At 49.4% G+C, this 12,075-nt stretch overlaps 1 protein-coding gene across 3 annotated transcripts in view; it reads right to left on the bottom strand.

Annotated features, from left to right (window-relative positions):
- Positions 1-12,075, bottom strand: part of GALNT18 (polypeptide N-acetylgalactosaminyltransferase 18) — a 340,031-nt gene that overhangs the window by 147,508 nt on the left and 180,448 nt on the right. For 2 of the 3 annotated variants that reach the window (XM_082341541.1, XM_082341540.1), the window contains exon 3: positions 8,537-8,703. The exons of the other annotated variant lie outside the window; for it this stretch is intronic. In XM_082341541.1, the coding sequence (XP_082197667.1) occupies positions 8,537-8,703 (167 nt within the window). The remainder of the gene's footprint in view (positions 1-8,536; positions 8,704-12,075) is intronic. 3 annotated transcript variants of the gene reach the window in all.

The following is a 12,075-nucleotide window of genomic DNA, read 5'->3' as shown; positions in this document are numbered from 1 at the left end:
GAGGAGACACTGGAGCTCACTCTCTCTCCAAACCCAGGCACTGAGGAAAGGCCATGTGAGGACACAGAGAGAAGGCAGCTGTCTATGAGCCAGGAAGCAGTCTCTCATCGGACACTGAATTTGCTAGCACCTTGATCTTGGACTTCCCAGCCTCCAGAACGTGAGAAGTAAACCTCTATTGTTTAAGCTACCTAGTCAATGGTATTTTGTTACAGCAGCCTGAATGGACTAAGACACCAGGTGCATACATGCTTGTTCACAGGGCTTACACATGCTCACGCGCATAAGTGTACACTCACAGGTTCATATATCCACTCACCCACGTGTTCACATGCACACACGTGTGCACACACACAAGCATATCAACTTCCCCTATTTCAAAGGAAATAGGAAGCTGTCCCCCTCTCACAAGGGGATCTAAAGCATGGTTGCCAATTGTACGATTTCCACTCAACTCCGAGCCCAGAAGCCTCTGTGCAATGCATCCCTCCTTCTTACCAAGCCCCGGGCAGAGCTCCAGCTGAGGAGACAGCCACATTTTTCTCTTCAGTGCATTCTTTGCCCCTTCCTTCTCTGGCCCTGCTGCCCAACATCTCTCTCCGTTGAGTGCACAGAGGTAAGAGAACGAGGACAAAATTCAAGTAAATCTTTTGTAGTCAGAGACCCACGGTGCACCAGCGGCAGCCTTGTTTAATAGTCAAGGGTGTAGGCTCTGAAGCCAGACAGCCTAGGTTCAAATCCCACCTCTGTGTTTGGACAAGTTCCTTTCTCCTCTGTGCCTATTTCCTTGTTATATAAGATGGCATTAATCATGGTTCTTACCGTTGCCACAGAGAGCTGATTAATTTATATAAAGTACTTAGAATAATCTCTGGCACATATGTGATCCAGCCAGCGGGGGGAGTAGTGCAGAGTGACTCAAGACTTTTTCTGGTCCTGAGCGGACCCTGAAGCTTGGAGCTGGGCAAAGGGGCTGGAGGTGTGGGACGAGTGTCATTCCCAGAAGACAGCTAAGCAGGGCAAATGTCCCAGAGTCACCACAAGCAAACCTGAGGGGCCTGGCTGCAGGCTACCACGTGGACATACGGTGCAGACAATAGGAAGACTGGCCACTGGACCAAGCAGGGCCACAGCATGGAGTGGAGAGGGGCGAGCCTTGGCGGGAGTCAGGAGACCTGAGGTCCCACCCTGGCTCTGTTGCTCACAGACTGCAGGGCCCTGGCAAGTCTCTGCCCGATGTGGGTGCTCAGTCCCCCACCGGAGAGCCACCTGGGGCTTGACTGGCAGTCTGTCTGCCTCCTAACACCGTGGTGGTGGAGGGACAGCTCCGTTTGGCCTGTCTCTCAAGGCCTGCTTACTTCTAAGCCTCCTCCTGCCAAAAGACATGGAAGGCTTTGAGCAAACGTGGCCAGTGAGAAGGCTGGATCCCTGGGGGAAGGATATCCACTGCCCAGGAGAGAGACGGTTCAATCCCAGCTTGAAGCGTGCGAGGCGCTGGGAACTGGCCATTCTCTTGTTGGAAGGCAACAGAAGAGGACAAGCATCAGGCTGGTGTAGGCTGGGCAAGTCACTACCAACCAAGCGTTGATCAAAATCTCCAGGGAATGAGATGCTTAAAAGAATATTTGATATCACCATTGCTTTGATGTGCTTTTAGTCACCAAATTCAGGTTCATTTTTGAAATTTCAAGTAGTGTGAAAGAAGAGTGCATGATTTTTTCAAGGTTATCAAAAGAGGACATGAGTTAAGAAAGGAAACAGAGAAACTGAATACAGCAAAGGAAGTGGGGGTGGCTGGATTGTGGGATGGGGTGACTCTGGGACAGCTAGTGAGGGAGCCTGAAAGGGCTCATGTTCATTGAGCACCTGCTCTGGGCCAGGTACTGGAATACTTGAGTCATATGAGTGTATTCACAATATGGGTGGAGTCGGCGAGGCAAGTGTTTAGCTGTGAGCTAAAGTATGTGGCACAAAGTATGTGGCCATGAAAAACCCACTGAGGGAATGAATGAATGAATGAATAAGTAAATGAATGCCAAGAATCAAAGGCAGAGATGACTCTATCAGCTGCAAATCCTGGTGCTTCCCTCCCTCTGGAGGTCCATAAAGGTTGAATCACTCAGTCCCAGCTAAAGACACTGGCCCACTGGGATTCACCAAAAAGCAAGGTAATTAAAACCAGGAGGCTCTGAGCCGTGGTCCCACCATTGCCTTGAGATAACAAGGAAGAGGAGCCAGGGAGGGGAGACTTTGTCTCGGAGTGGCAGAGCAGGCAGCCTGACTGCCATTGTCAGGAGCACCTGCAGAGGCTGGGTAACATAGAAGGGAGGGGGCTCGGGTTGGTCATGTGACTCCACGCATAGGACCTGAGTTCAGGCCACGCTGGGGTAACCCTAAGAGAAGCTCCCCTCCTGCTCTGCTTTCCTTCCCCTTTCATGCCATCTCCCTGGGATACAGCAGAGAGGTCCCAAGGGCCCCACCCCAGGAAGAAACACTCCACCCAGCAGTGCCTGCTGCCGAGGCCAGCCCTGAGGGCGCTTAAGTGCCTGCTGTCCCGGGCTCCTCAGCTGCAGCACGCTGGACAATGGGGGACAACAATTAGAACCGTGATTCCCAGAGATTGTCCCGTTGCACCAGAATGCTCTGGGAAACTTATTAAAGTGCTGATTCCAAGCCTTATCCCAGACCTTCAGAATCAACATGAATTCTTTCATTGAATCAATATTTATTGAACAACTACAAGAACCAGGCACTATTCTAGGTGCTGGAGATACAGCAATGAACAAAACAAATGTCCCTGTCTTCATGGAACTTACACACTGGTAGAGGGAAAATGTACAAATAAATAAGGGAGAGTAACCAAGTGAGTACAGTATATCAGAAGGCGACAGATACCGTTGAGGAAAAGATGCAGGGAAGGGATGAGGAGTGACGGGGTCAGGGCTGCCATTTTAACAAGGTGCCATTTGCAACATTTGAACAAAGGCTTGAAGAGGCAAAGGAACAGATATCAGAGGGTAAGAGCATTCCAAGAGGCGGGGGAAGCAAGTGCAAATGTCCTGAGGCAAGAATGTACCTGGTATGACTCTCCTTATTTTTAATCAAGATCAAACATGAGAGTTTGAGACCACTTTAGCAGAGTGACAGCATCCTACACAGGCGCCAGCCCCTGAAAGAGTGGAGCTTCTTTAGGAAATTGCTAAGGAGGCAAAGGACCGAGACTCAGAGTCCTACACAAGGACCATCTGCAGAGTCTTCAGTCCTTGGCTTCTGAGACGGAGATAAATGTCTGGAGCAGCTTGGATGAAGAAAGCAGTGATTAACTGCCCCTTTTTTGTGTTTGTGAAAACACAGGCCTGACCCCTAAGCAAAGGTGCCCGCAGTCGGGGGGATTTGGGGAACACGAGGCACCAGCGCACACAGAAGCTGTGACAGACAACTGGAAGACAGCCTGAAAGCTCTGTTCTCAGGCTTCATTTAGAGTTTTAAACACCAGCGTCCCTTCCATCATGCGTTATCTCATTCAAGCCTCCAAACAATCCCAGAGGTAAGAATTATACATCCCAATTCTATAGATAAGGAAAATAGGGTTCACAGAGGTTAAGAACACACAGCTGGCAAGAAGCTAGAAAGAGCTGGAACTGAATAGATGGCCTAATGCCAATTCTGTGCTCTTCCCACCACAGCGCACTGTTTTAGGGAGGCAAGAAAAGCCAGGGCTGCCTTTAGGGGCTGCACGGCAGCTGTTATTACTATTGTTGTTGCTATTGTTTTTATTTCTCTCATTTTAACTCACCCTTAGGGCACCCTTCCAACCTTGCTGCGTACGGCACATTCACCACCATTACCTCGTGTATCTTCAGAGACCACGGGGCAGACAGGGCATGGCAAGGCCTGATGTCCCCACAGGGCACGAAAGAAAACCAAAGTGAAAGACCCATGGCCGGGAGGTGGCAGAACTGAGGCCGGAAACCGAGTCCTATTATAATAGCTTCATCCCATTTTGCATTTTTTCCGCATGACTCCCTGATGGCAGGGGCTGGATCTGAGCCGTCACTCCCTCCACACCCTTGGCCCAGGCTGGGCACCCTAGGAATGTTTGTTAGCTGAGCTGAGTTGGCCTGACGTGAAATGAATGAAAGTCCTGTGCTGAGCGGGCTGATGCCCCAGAGGGAGCCTGTCAAGGACACGGCCGGAGCCGCCTTCCCGGCCAGGCTGGGCCCTCAGGCAGCCCTCGGCTAAGGCTAGAGATGGCTCACTTCCTCCAAGAGCTGCAGTCGCAGTGTCTCTGCCACCCCTCTTGAGAGCTCAGTACAGGCTGGTCTCGGAGATGCCCATTCCTGGTCGCCTCCCCAGCCCATCCACACAGGGGCCAACCCCCCTTTGCCTCCAGCCACCTCCCTACTCCACCATCTGCTCCTCCCCAGTGGGAGAAAGACCGGTCCTTTCTTCCCTGGTTTCTGTGCCCTGGGTCCCATCCTCTCCTCCCTCCTCAGAAGCCCTGTCCCCACCATGAACTCAGAGAACTCAGGCACCCCCTCCCCAGACAAATTAAATGACCAGAGCTAAGGCACGACCCTTCTTGCTTTCTTAAAAGCTGTCCAAGCAATTCAGTGTGCAGTCAGAGTCTTGACAACAACCTGCCCTTCAAAACAGAGAGAACTACAACACAACACAGCACAATACAACAGAACAAAATAGAACCGAATAACATAGACCAATCTATAATAGAACATATCAGAGCGCTCTGCACATTATAAGAATAACTATTGTTTCTTAAAAGTTTTGTTTCAATTGCGCGTGTGTATGTATGGGTATGAGTGGTGTGTCATCCTGGGTCATGACTGGAGACTCTGGTTAATTGGTAGAAAACCTCACTCCAGCTCCTGCCTTAGCTCCCGATTCTCCTTCACAATCAAAATCCCTGATGGAAACATCTACCTCCCAGCTGCTCTTCATCTTCATCTGGCTTCTGCGGCCCCATCCCCAACCCTGCCCACCAAGGTTTCTGTGATCTGCACCTTCCAAATCTAATGGCTTCTTCCCAGACTGCGTGTCCTTCCACCTGTCTGTGGGCTCATTCAAGCAGATGACTCGTTCCGAAATTCTCTTTGTCCAAGGAGACTGTGTCGCCCTCCAGATTCTCCTGGCTCTTCCCTCTCTGTCTCTCACCAGCTAACCTTCTTCCTCCTAACTCCTAAACTCCTTACCTCAGTATCCTCTCAGGCTTCTTCTTTTTTTTTTGTTCTCCCCTCTTCTCTTTGCTACCCTCTCCTCCCAGCCAATGGCTTCGGCTGCTCTGTGTACAAGACTCCAAATCCACATCCCCGTGTTTACCTCTCAAGCGCCGGCTGTGCAGTTGGCCAGCTGTGAGGCAGGCTCCCAGGACTGGAGCTGGGGCTGGGGAGGGGTACTGCTGACAGCACTCAACTCACAGTCACACACTTGACCGTGTCAGGCAGGTGAGGCAAGCTAGGAAGGATTACCATCCCCCTTTACAGAGGAAGAAGCTAAGACTCTGAGGGTTGAGGGATGTCTCCCTGGTCACTCATCCACAGTGAGAGGATCCCAGAACCCATGACTTCAGACTTCAGAGTTCTTTCCCTTCACACCATGCACTGGTACTCAACGTGTGCAAAAGCGATGCCGCATACTATTCATTAAACCAGAGGTTCCCAACCAGAGCTGTGCAACAGAATCATCAAGGATGCTCTTAAAAGGAGAGACGGCCAGATCCCACCTCAAACCTACTGGGTTAGAATCTTCTGGGAAAGGCTTTTGTTTGTTTTAGCTTTATATTTTGAAGTCATTACAGATTCACAGGAAAGTACACAGAAATACACAAGGAGGTCCCATGCACCCTTCATCCAGCCTCTCCCAACATTAGCATCTTACACAACTGTAGTACGATATCAAAACGACGACACTGACGTTGCCACAATGGAAAAGCTTCTCCAGGTCTCTCCAGTAATGTAGGCACTCATTTGGGTGTGTGCATGTAGTTCTGTGCAATTTTGTCATGTGCAGCCTTGTGTAACCACCACCACAGTCAAGATGCTGCAATACCTCCCAGAGCTTCGGGTCTGAAAGCTCCCCATCCCTGATGAAGAACACTGCACCCATCCCACTGCTCCTCTTGCCCCCCATCCAGGGAATGACCATCATCCTCTGAGTCACCCTGGCTTGAGGCTGAATCATCGTTCACCAGCCCTCTTTTGGCCCATCTGACCACAGCCTGTTAGTCAAGAGACCCAGTAGATGCTTCCTTTATGGCATCTCTCAGGCTCATGCCTCGGCCTCAACCCCACATCCACCACTGCTCCAGAGCCCTTGATTTCTTGCCTGTACTGCTGCAACTGCCATCTCATCCAGTTCCCTTCATAGGGACGCCCCTTTCCCCCAACAGTAATAAAAACCGCAGCCAAAGCTCTTCATTGCCCAGCCCTGACTGCATCACTCCTCTTACCAAAAACTTTCACGGTTGTCGCCATTTACAAAATAAAGTCCAAACCGTTTAAATTCGAATACGAAATCCTCTATATCTGGCTCACTTTCCTTACCTAAATTTCTCAAAATCAGTCTCAGTTTTCCCCTTCTTTCCCACATGAATGAACGACAAAACGGCCTCCTTCGGGCCATGATAAAGTTCTCACCATGGGGCAGAAATGAAAGGCTTCAAGATTTCCTTCTTCCTGATGCTTCGTTCTTTCTTTTGCGATGTGAGGAGGTGCAGTGGGATGGCGCCTGGGGATGCCTGTTGCTTGGGGGATATGCCATCACCCTCGGAAGGATGGCTCTTCCATCCTCGGCCTCCTTACAGTGGAAGAGGTGGGGGGCCAGCCGGCCCGGGTAGAGCAAGGTAGGGTACCCGGGGCAGCCTAGTCAAGCTGTTGTGGTGTTAGCCACTGGGGAATGGGAGCTTTCTCCACTCCTTGGACCCAAGCAAGGTGATGGGAGGTAGCTGCTCGAGGTCTCCCTCACAATAGACCATCACCTTTAAAACTACACTGCTTATTTGCTGCCACCCTTAGGTGCCTCTTCCTTCCTTCACGTCCATGGAACAATGAGAGTTAAATGATTCATATGCACTGCCCTTCAGAAAGCTCTAAAATCCCCTTCACAGCATCGCTTCTACACTCGCTTCTACATGATAGTAAAATGAAAAAGAAAATTTGCTTATTAAGATGAAAAATATTTCAGTTATCTGATACGTTTCAGCTTTAATTGATAACAAAACACAAATTGCTCATCTGAACTTGTCATTACAGCAACGGATTCACTGGGAAATTTACTACCTGACATCAGAGAAAACGTTAAAGATAACACAAGCCCAGTGACTCTGTGATCCTGTGACCCAGCGGTCTATTTTTTAAAGTCATGCATTATCCATAGCACATTCATATTAATGGTCCTATCAAGAGCACTGGTTCTTTTTTTTTAATTAATTAATTTATTTAATTTATTTATTTTTGGCTGCGGTGGGTCTTCGTTGCTGCTCGCAGGCTTTCTCTAGTTGTGGCGAGTGGGGGCTGCTCTTCATTGTGGTGTGCAGGCTTCTCATTGCGGTGGCTTCTCTTGTTGCAGAGCATGGGCTCTAGGCACGCGGGCTTCAGTAGTTGTGGCTCACGGGCTCAGTAGTTGTGGCTCGTGGGCTCTAGAGCGCAAGCTCAGTAGTTGTGGCTCACGGGCTTAGTTGCTCCGCGGCATGTGGGATCTACCCGGACCAGGGCTCAAACCCGTGTCCCCTGCATTGGCAGGTGGATTCTTAACCACTGCGCCACCAGGGAAGCCCAAGATCACTGGTTCTTAAACTGTCTCAGTATATGGTCTTTAAGTTTGGAGAATATTATGGGGATGGTATATGTGGGAGGAATCAGAAGCCATGGAATATGCACCAAGGGAAAGAGGTAGCTGGTAGCAGCTGGAGAGGGCGAGATGTGACATGAGGGCTTCAACAAGGGCTTGCTGGCCACCTGGGGCTTTGCTCGGGCCAGATGGAACGAGGAACAGGGCATCCAGAAAAGAGGCTAGACTTTCAACAGCTCTGTTGCTGTCGTTGCATTGTACGTCTTCTACCATCCCCACCATCAACACCACTATGGCCACCACCACCGGCACCATCAACACCTCCACCATCATCACCACCAACACCAATGGACAAGCTTCCAGGCAAAGGCCAAGGCATGCAGCAAAATGAAATGATGTTTCACAGAAAAGAGTCACTGGAAATGTTCACTGTGTACGTGGAGGGGGTGGAGGTCACGGCTATCTATCTTAACATACTGCACTAGGATGTTGGGGGAGAGAGTTGACAGCCAGTGAGGAAAAGCCTGGGGACCAGGCCCCTCTGGAGTGTGGAGAGGGTGCAACTGTGGAGTGAACCTTCCAGAGCGATGACCATCATGAATCTCTCCTCTCTGAGGCAACCTCCCAAGAGAAGGGAGAGCCGTGGAGAGCCTCAAGAAAACGAGAACCCCGAACAGAGGCTGGCCCCTCTGCTCAGATGTCCGCACGGGGCAGGGGGCCGGGCACTCACCATTACTGCTGTTGTCGTCCACCAGGATGATCTCCTTGAGCAGATGCGGAGGTGTGCGCTCCATGGCCGAGCGGATGGAGCGCAGCAGCACGGAGAGTGCTTCGTTGACGAAGATGAACACGACGCTCACCTCTGGGAGGCTGCTGGGGAAAGAGAGGTTGCGGCACCTGGAAAGCAGAGCAGCCGGGTGCTTAGATCTGTCACTGACTTGGCTGGGGTCACCCCGGGGTGCCGGCCCGCCCATGTCTTGGCTCCAGCTTTGCTGGAGGACTCGGGAGTCCAGATCCTTCCCAGGGTCTTTTTCTTGATATACTTAAGATAAGCCCTAAGTGTACAGCAGACAGGCCCTCAACCACTGAAACCGGTTTGCCCCACTACAGAGTCTGAATTTGTCAGTGACTCCCCCAACTGAACAGTTGTACCGTTAGCGCAGGGCCCGGAACCCGGCAGGCAGTCACTGAGTGTTTACTGGAAGAATGACTCCATATTTCTAAATCCAGTAGGATGGGAAATGCAACCAAAAGAAAGTCTTAGTTTTTCCAAAATGGCAGCCAGTGCCTAAGTGAGGCCAGACCTTAGATGACCTGCCACAGGAGAAAAATATGTCTCCTTCCAGAGACTCCTACTGCCAGAATCCACTCTGCCTCATTCCAGAAGTCACACTGCCTGGGGCCTCTCTCACCTCTCACTTATCTCAGGGATTTAGCCTCCAGAAAAGGTTGAAGCCAGAGTCAGAGGCTCAACACACTAGAGGACGGGAAGGACAAGTCCAACCTCATTTCACAGGTGCAGACACTGAGGCTTGGATAGGCTAGGTCCCCGCCATGTGTCAGCTGTCAAGATGGAATCTCAGCTCTGGTCTTCTTACATCTACGCCAGGGTGCTTCCTTCAGGGAGAAGTGGTCAGGGGAGAAACTGCCTCTAACTGTCCATTTCCCCCCTAGCTCCATTGAAACACTAAAGCCATCTGGAGGTCTCTTATCCAAAGGACAGGAGGCAAAATCATAAAAGTCTGCGTGCCATTCTCCATGGGAAGAGGAACAGGCAACCCTAAAATCAGATCCCATCAAGAGGCCAGACCATAAGAAGTGCCATGGTTCCCAAGGGCATGTCAATTCCTTCCGTTGCAAGCATTGCCATTATGGGTAGGAAATCATTGCTGGTGCCCTTCTCTGGCTGAAACTAAATACTGTTCCAGAAGGCACTGAGCTCCCATCTTCAGGATACTTGAATGAAAGTAGAGAACAGCAATTGTAGCCCTGTCTCAGGTCCTGGGCTCAGAAAAGAGGCTGCCTGCTCCCAGGGAGAGGTTTGATCAGGCCACTGATGGTTCCAGGGGTTCAAGGCTGGTGACCATATTGCATTGCTCCAAAGTGGGAGGTGCAGCCAGGTGAGAACATGCAATAATGAGCATAATAGTGCAGGGCTTCTGCTCGTCAGTAATTAAAGTGCTGCAGGATAGGGACGGGCCTGCTCTTCCTTAATGAGGAAGGCTGCAGGATAACCAGCACTGAGCAATTTTAGAGAAAGCACAGTGGGGCCCCAGCCTGCTTAAGAGCAGGAGATTAATAAACTAAAATCACTGTCTCTATGGTTACCAGAAATTTACAGAAACTTCTCCCATTCTATTTCCAGCTCTCCTTTTCTCTCACCAAAGATAGGTGGGGGAAGTGAAAGAATCAAGCCTTTATCCGAATCTGCTTCACACTTAGAATTTGAGTAAAGCCATCAGGTTAACAGATTGGTGTAGAATTCATTCATTGTTGTATTTAATGGAATAGATATTTATTGAGTTTCTTCCATGGGATAGGTACTGCATTGAGGGTACAGCAGGACGTGGACAAAGTGCCTTTCCTCATGGAGCTTATGCTTTGATGAGGCAAGCAGGCGAACATGGAAGCAAACAAATGATACAACTTTATATAAGTGCTGAGATGAAAAGTAATGCGGTGTCAGCAGATAGCGTGGTGCCCTGGCAGCTGTTCTAGAAGGAGTGGTTAGGGAAGGGCTCTGTGAGGGGAGAGGTCTGATCAGAAACTCACATGGCACACCACAGTGAGCTGTGCAAAGGCCCAGTGGGGCGAAGGGAACACAGTGCTGTGACTAGAGAGGAGGTGATGGAGGGAACCAGCTCATGGAACTGCAGCAAAGGGCAGAAGGAGATGAGGAGGTGGAGGGAGGGACTTAAATGAAGGAGAAAGACTGGAATGACTCCTTAAGCTCAACAGACCCTTTCCAAAAACTTTTTTGTTGTTGTGAATAGTACTGTTATAACAGAAATTAAAAGGTTGCTGGTTAACAGTCAAATAATTCTCCTGGTTAGTGCTTATTTATGGTTATCAAGACCAGCAGCTGGCCTTTCCTTAAGCATGGAGACTGACAGAAGTATTAACATACAACCTACTTGCTAACTGCAGTTTAAAAATAATCCTTTATATGGTCAGACTACTAGCACATGATCTTTATTTTTCTTTTATGAAAGTATAATGAACAGCTCCTAATAAGGTCAATATATCAGTACACTGTCAGTTCACTGTCCGCCCCACCAACTCCACCAGCATGAAGACTGGGACCCTACGTCTGTCCCCACTTCTCCAGGGGTTTCCTCTGAGTTCTCAGAGCCTCACTATCTGAAGCTTCAGGTGGTTCTCAAGTCTTTTCCAGAGTTAGGGGTGAACTGCCTTCTCCTCCTCTCTTCCCTTCTTAATTCTCAGCCTAACCACTCCATTTCCGCCTTCCAAGGAGACCAAGTTGAATGTCTCCCAGTAACGGCCACGGCCGTCCTGATGGCTTGAGCAGCTGCTGTGTCTAGGATCTGCCTCCTGATGATCTTTCTGCAAGCAGAGTGGAAATGTTACATTTGTTTTACAAGCTAAACTCTGCTGATCACTATGTTCGCATGAAAGACTCTTTCGAACAAGGTCGTTACTTAACAGCCCTTTAGAACAGAACACCTAGGAGAGTGCATCACGTTTGTGTGTGTTTATTGCCCATCTCCCTCTACTATAATGACCCTCCCTGAGAGCAGGGACTTTATTTTGCTACTGTGCTAGCTCCCAACCTTAAGCCAGGGTGTGGCATATAGTAGGTTTTTGGAATTGAACAAAACTAACAGGTTTATTTAGTTTATCCATGCATACTTTGGAGATATTGCGGGTTCGGTTCCAGACCACTGAAATAAGGCAAATGTTGCAATACAGTGAGTCACATAAATGTTTTGGTTTCCCAGTGCATTTAAAATTATGTTTCTACTACACTGTAGTGTATTAAGTGTACAATAGCATTATGTCCAAAAAAACCCAATGTACACGCCTTAATTAAAAATATTTTATTGCTAAAAAATGCTAACCATCATATGACAACACAAACCTTCAATGTGTAGAAAATGCAGTATCTGCGAAGTGCAGTAAAGTGAAATACAATAAGACAAGATATGCCTGCATAAGGCCTAAATTTCACATGCGTGCCACTGATCTCAGCACGCTCCTTTCATACAAGCCTCCTCCCTCTGAAGGAGAGTCAGGTCCTCTCCCACCAGC

Source organism: Balaenoptera borealis (assembly GCF_965194805.1).
Source record: "Balaenoptera borealis genome assembly, chromosome: 11".
NCBI lineage: Eukaryota > Metazoa > Chordata > Mammalia > Artiodactyla > Balaenopteridae > Balaenoptera > Balaenoptera borealis.
Note: the sequence above shows the minus strand (reverse complement) of the source record. Positions and strands in the feature narration are given on the sequence as shown.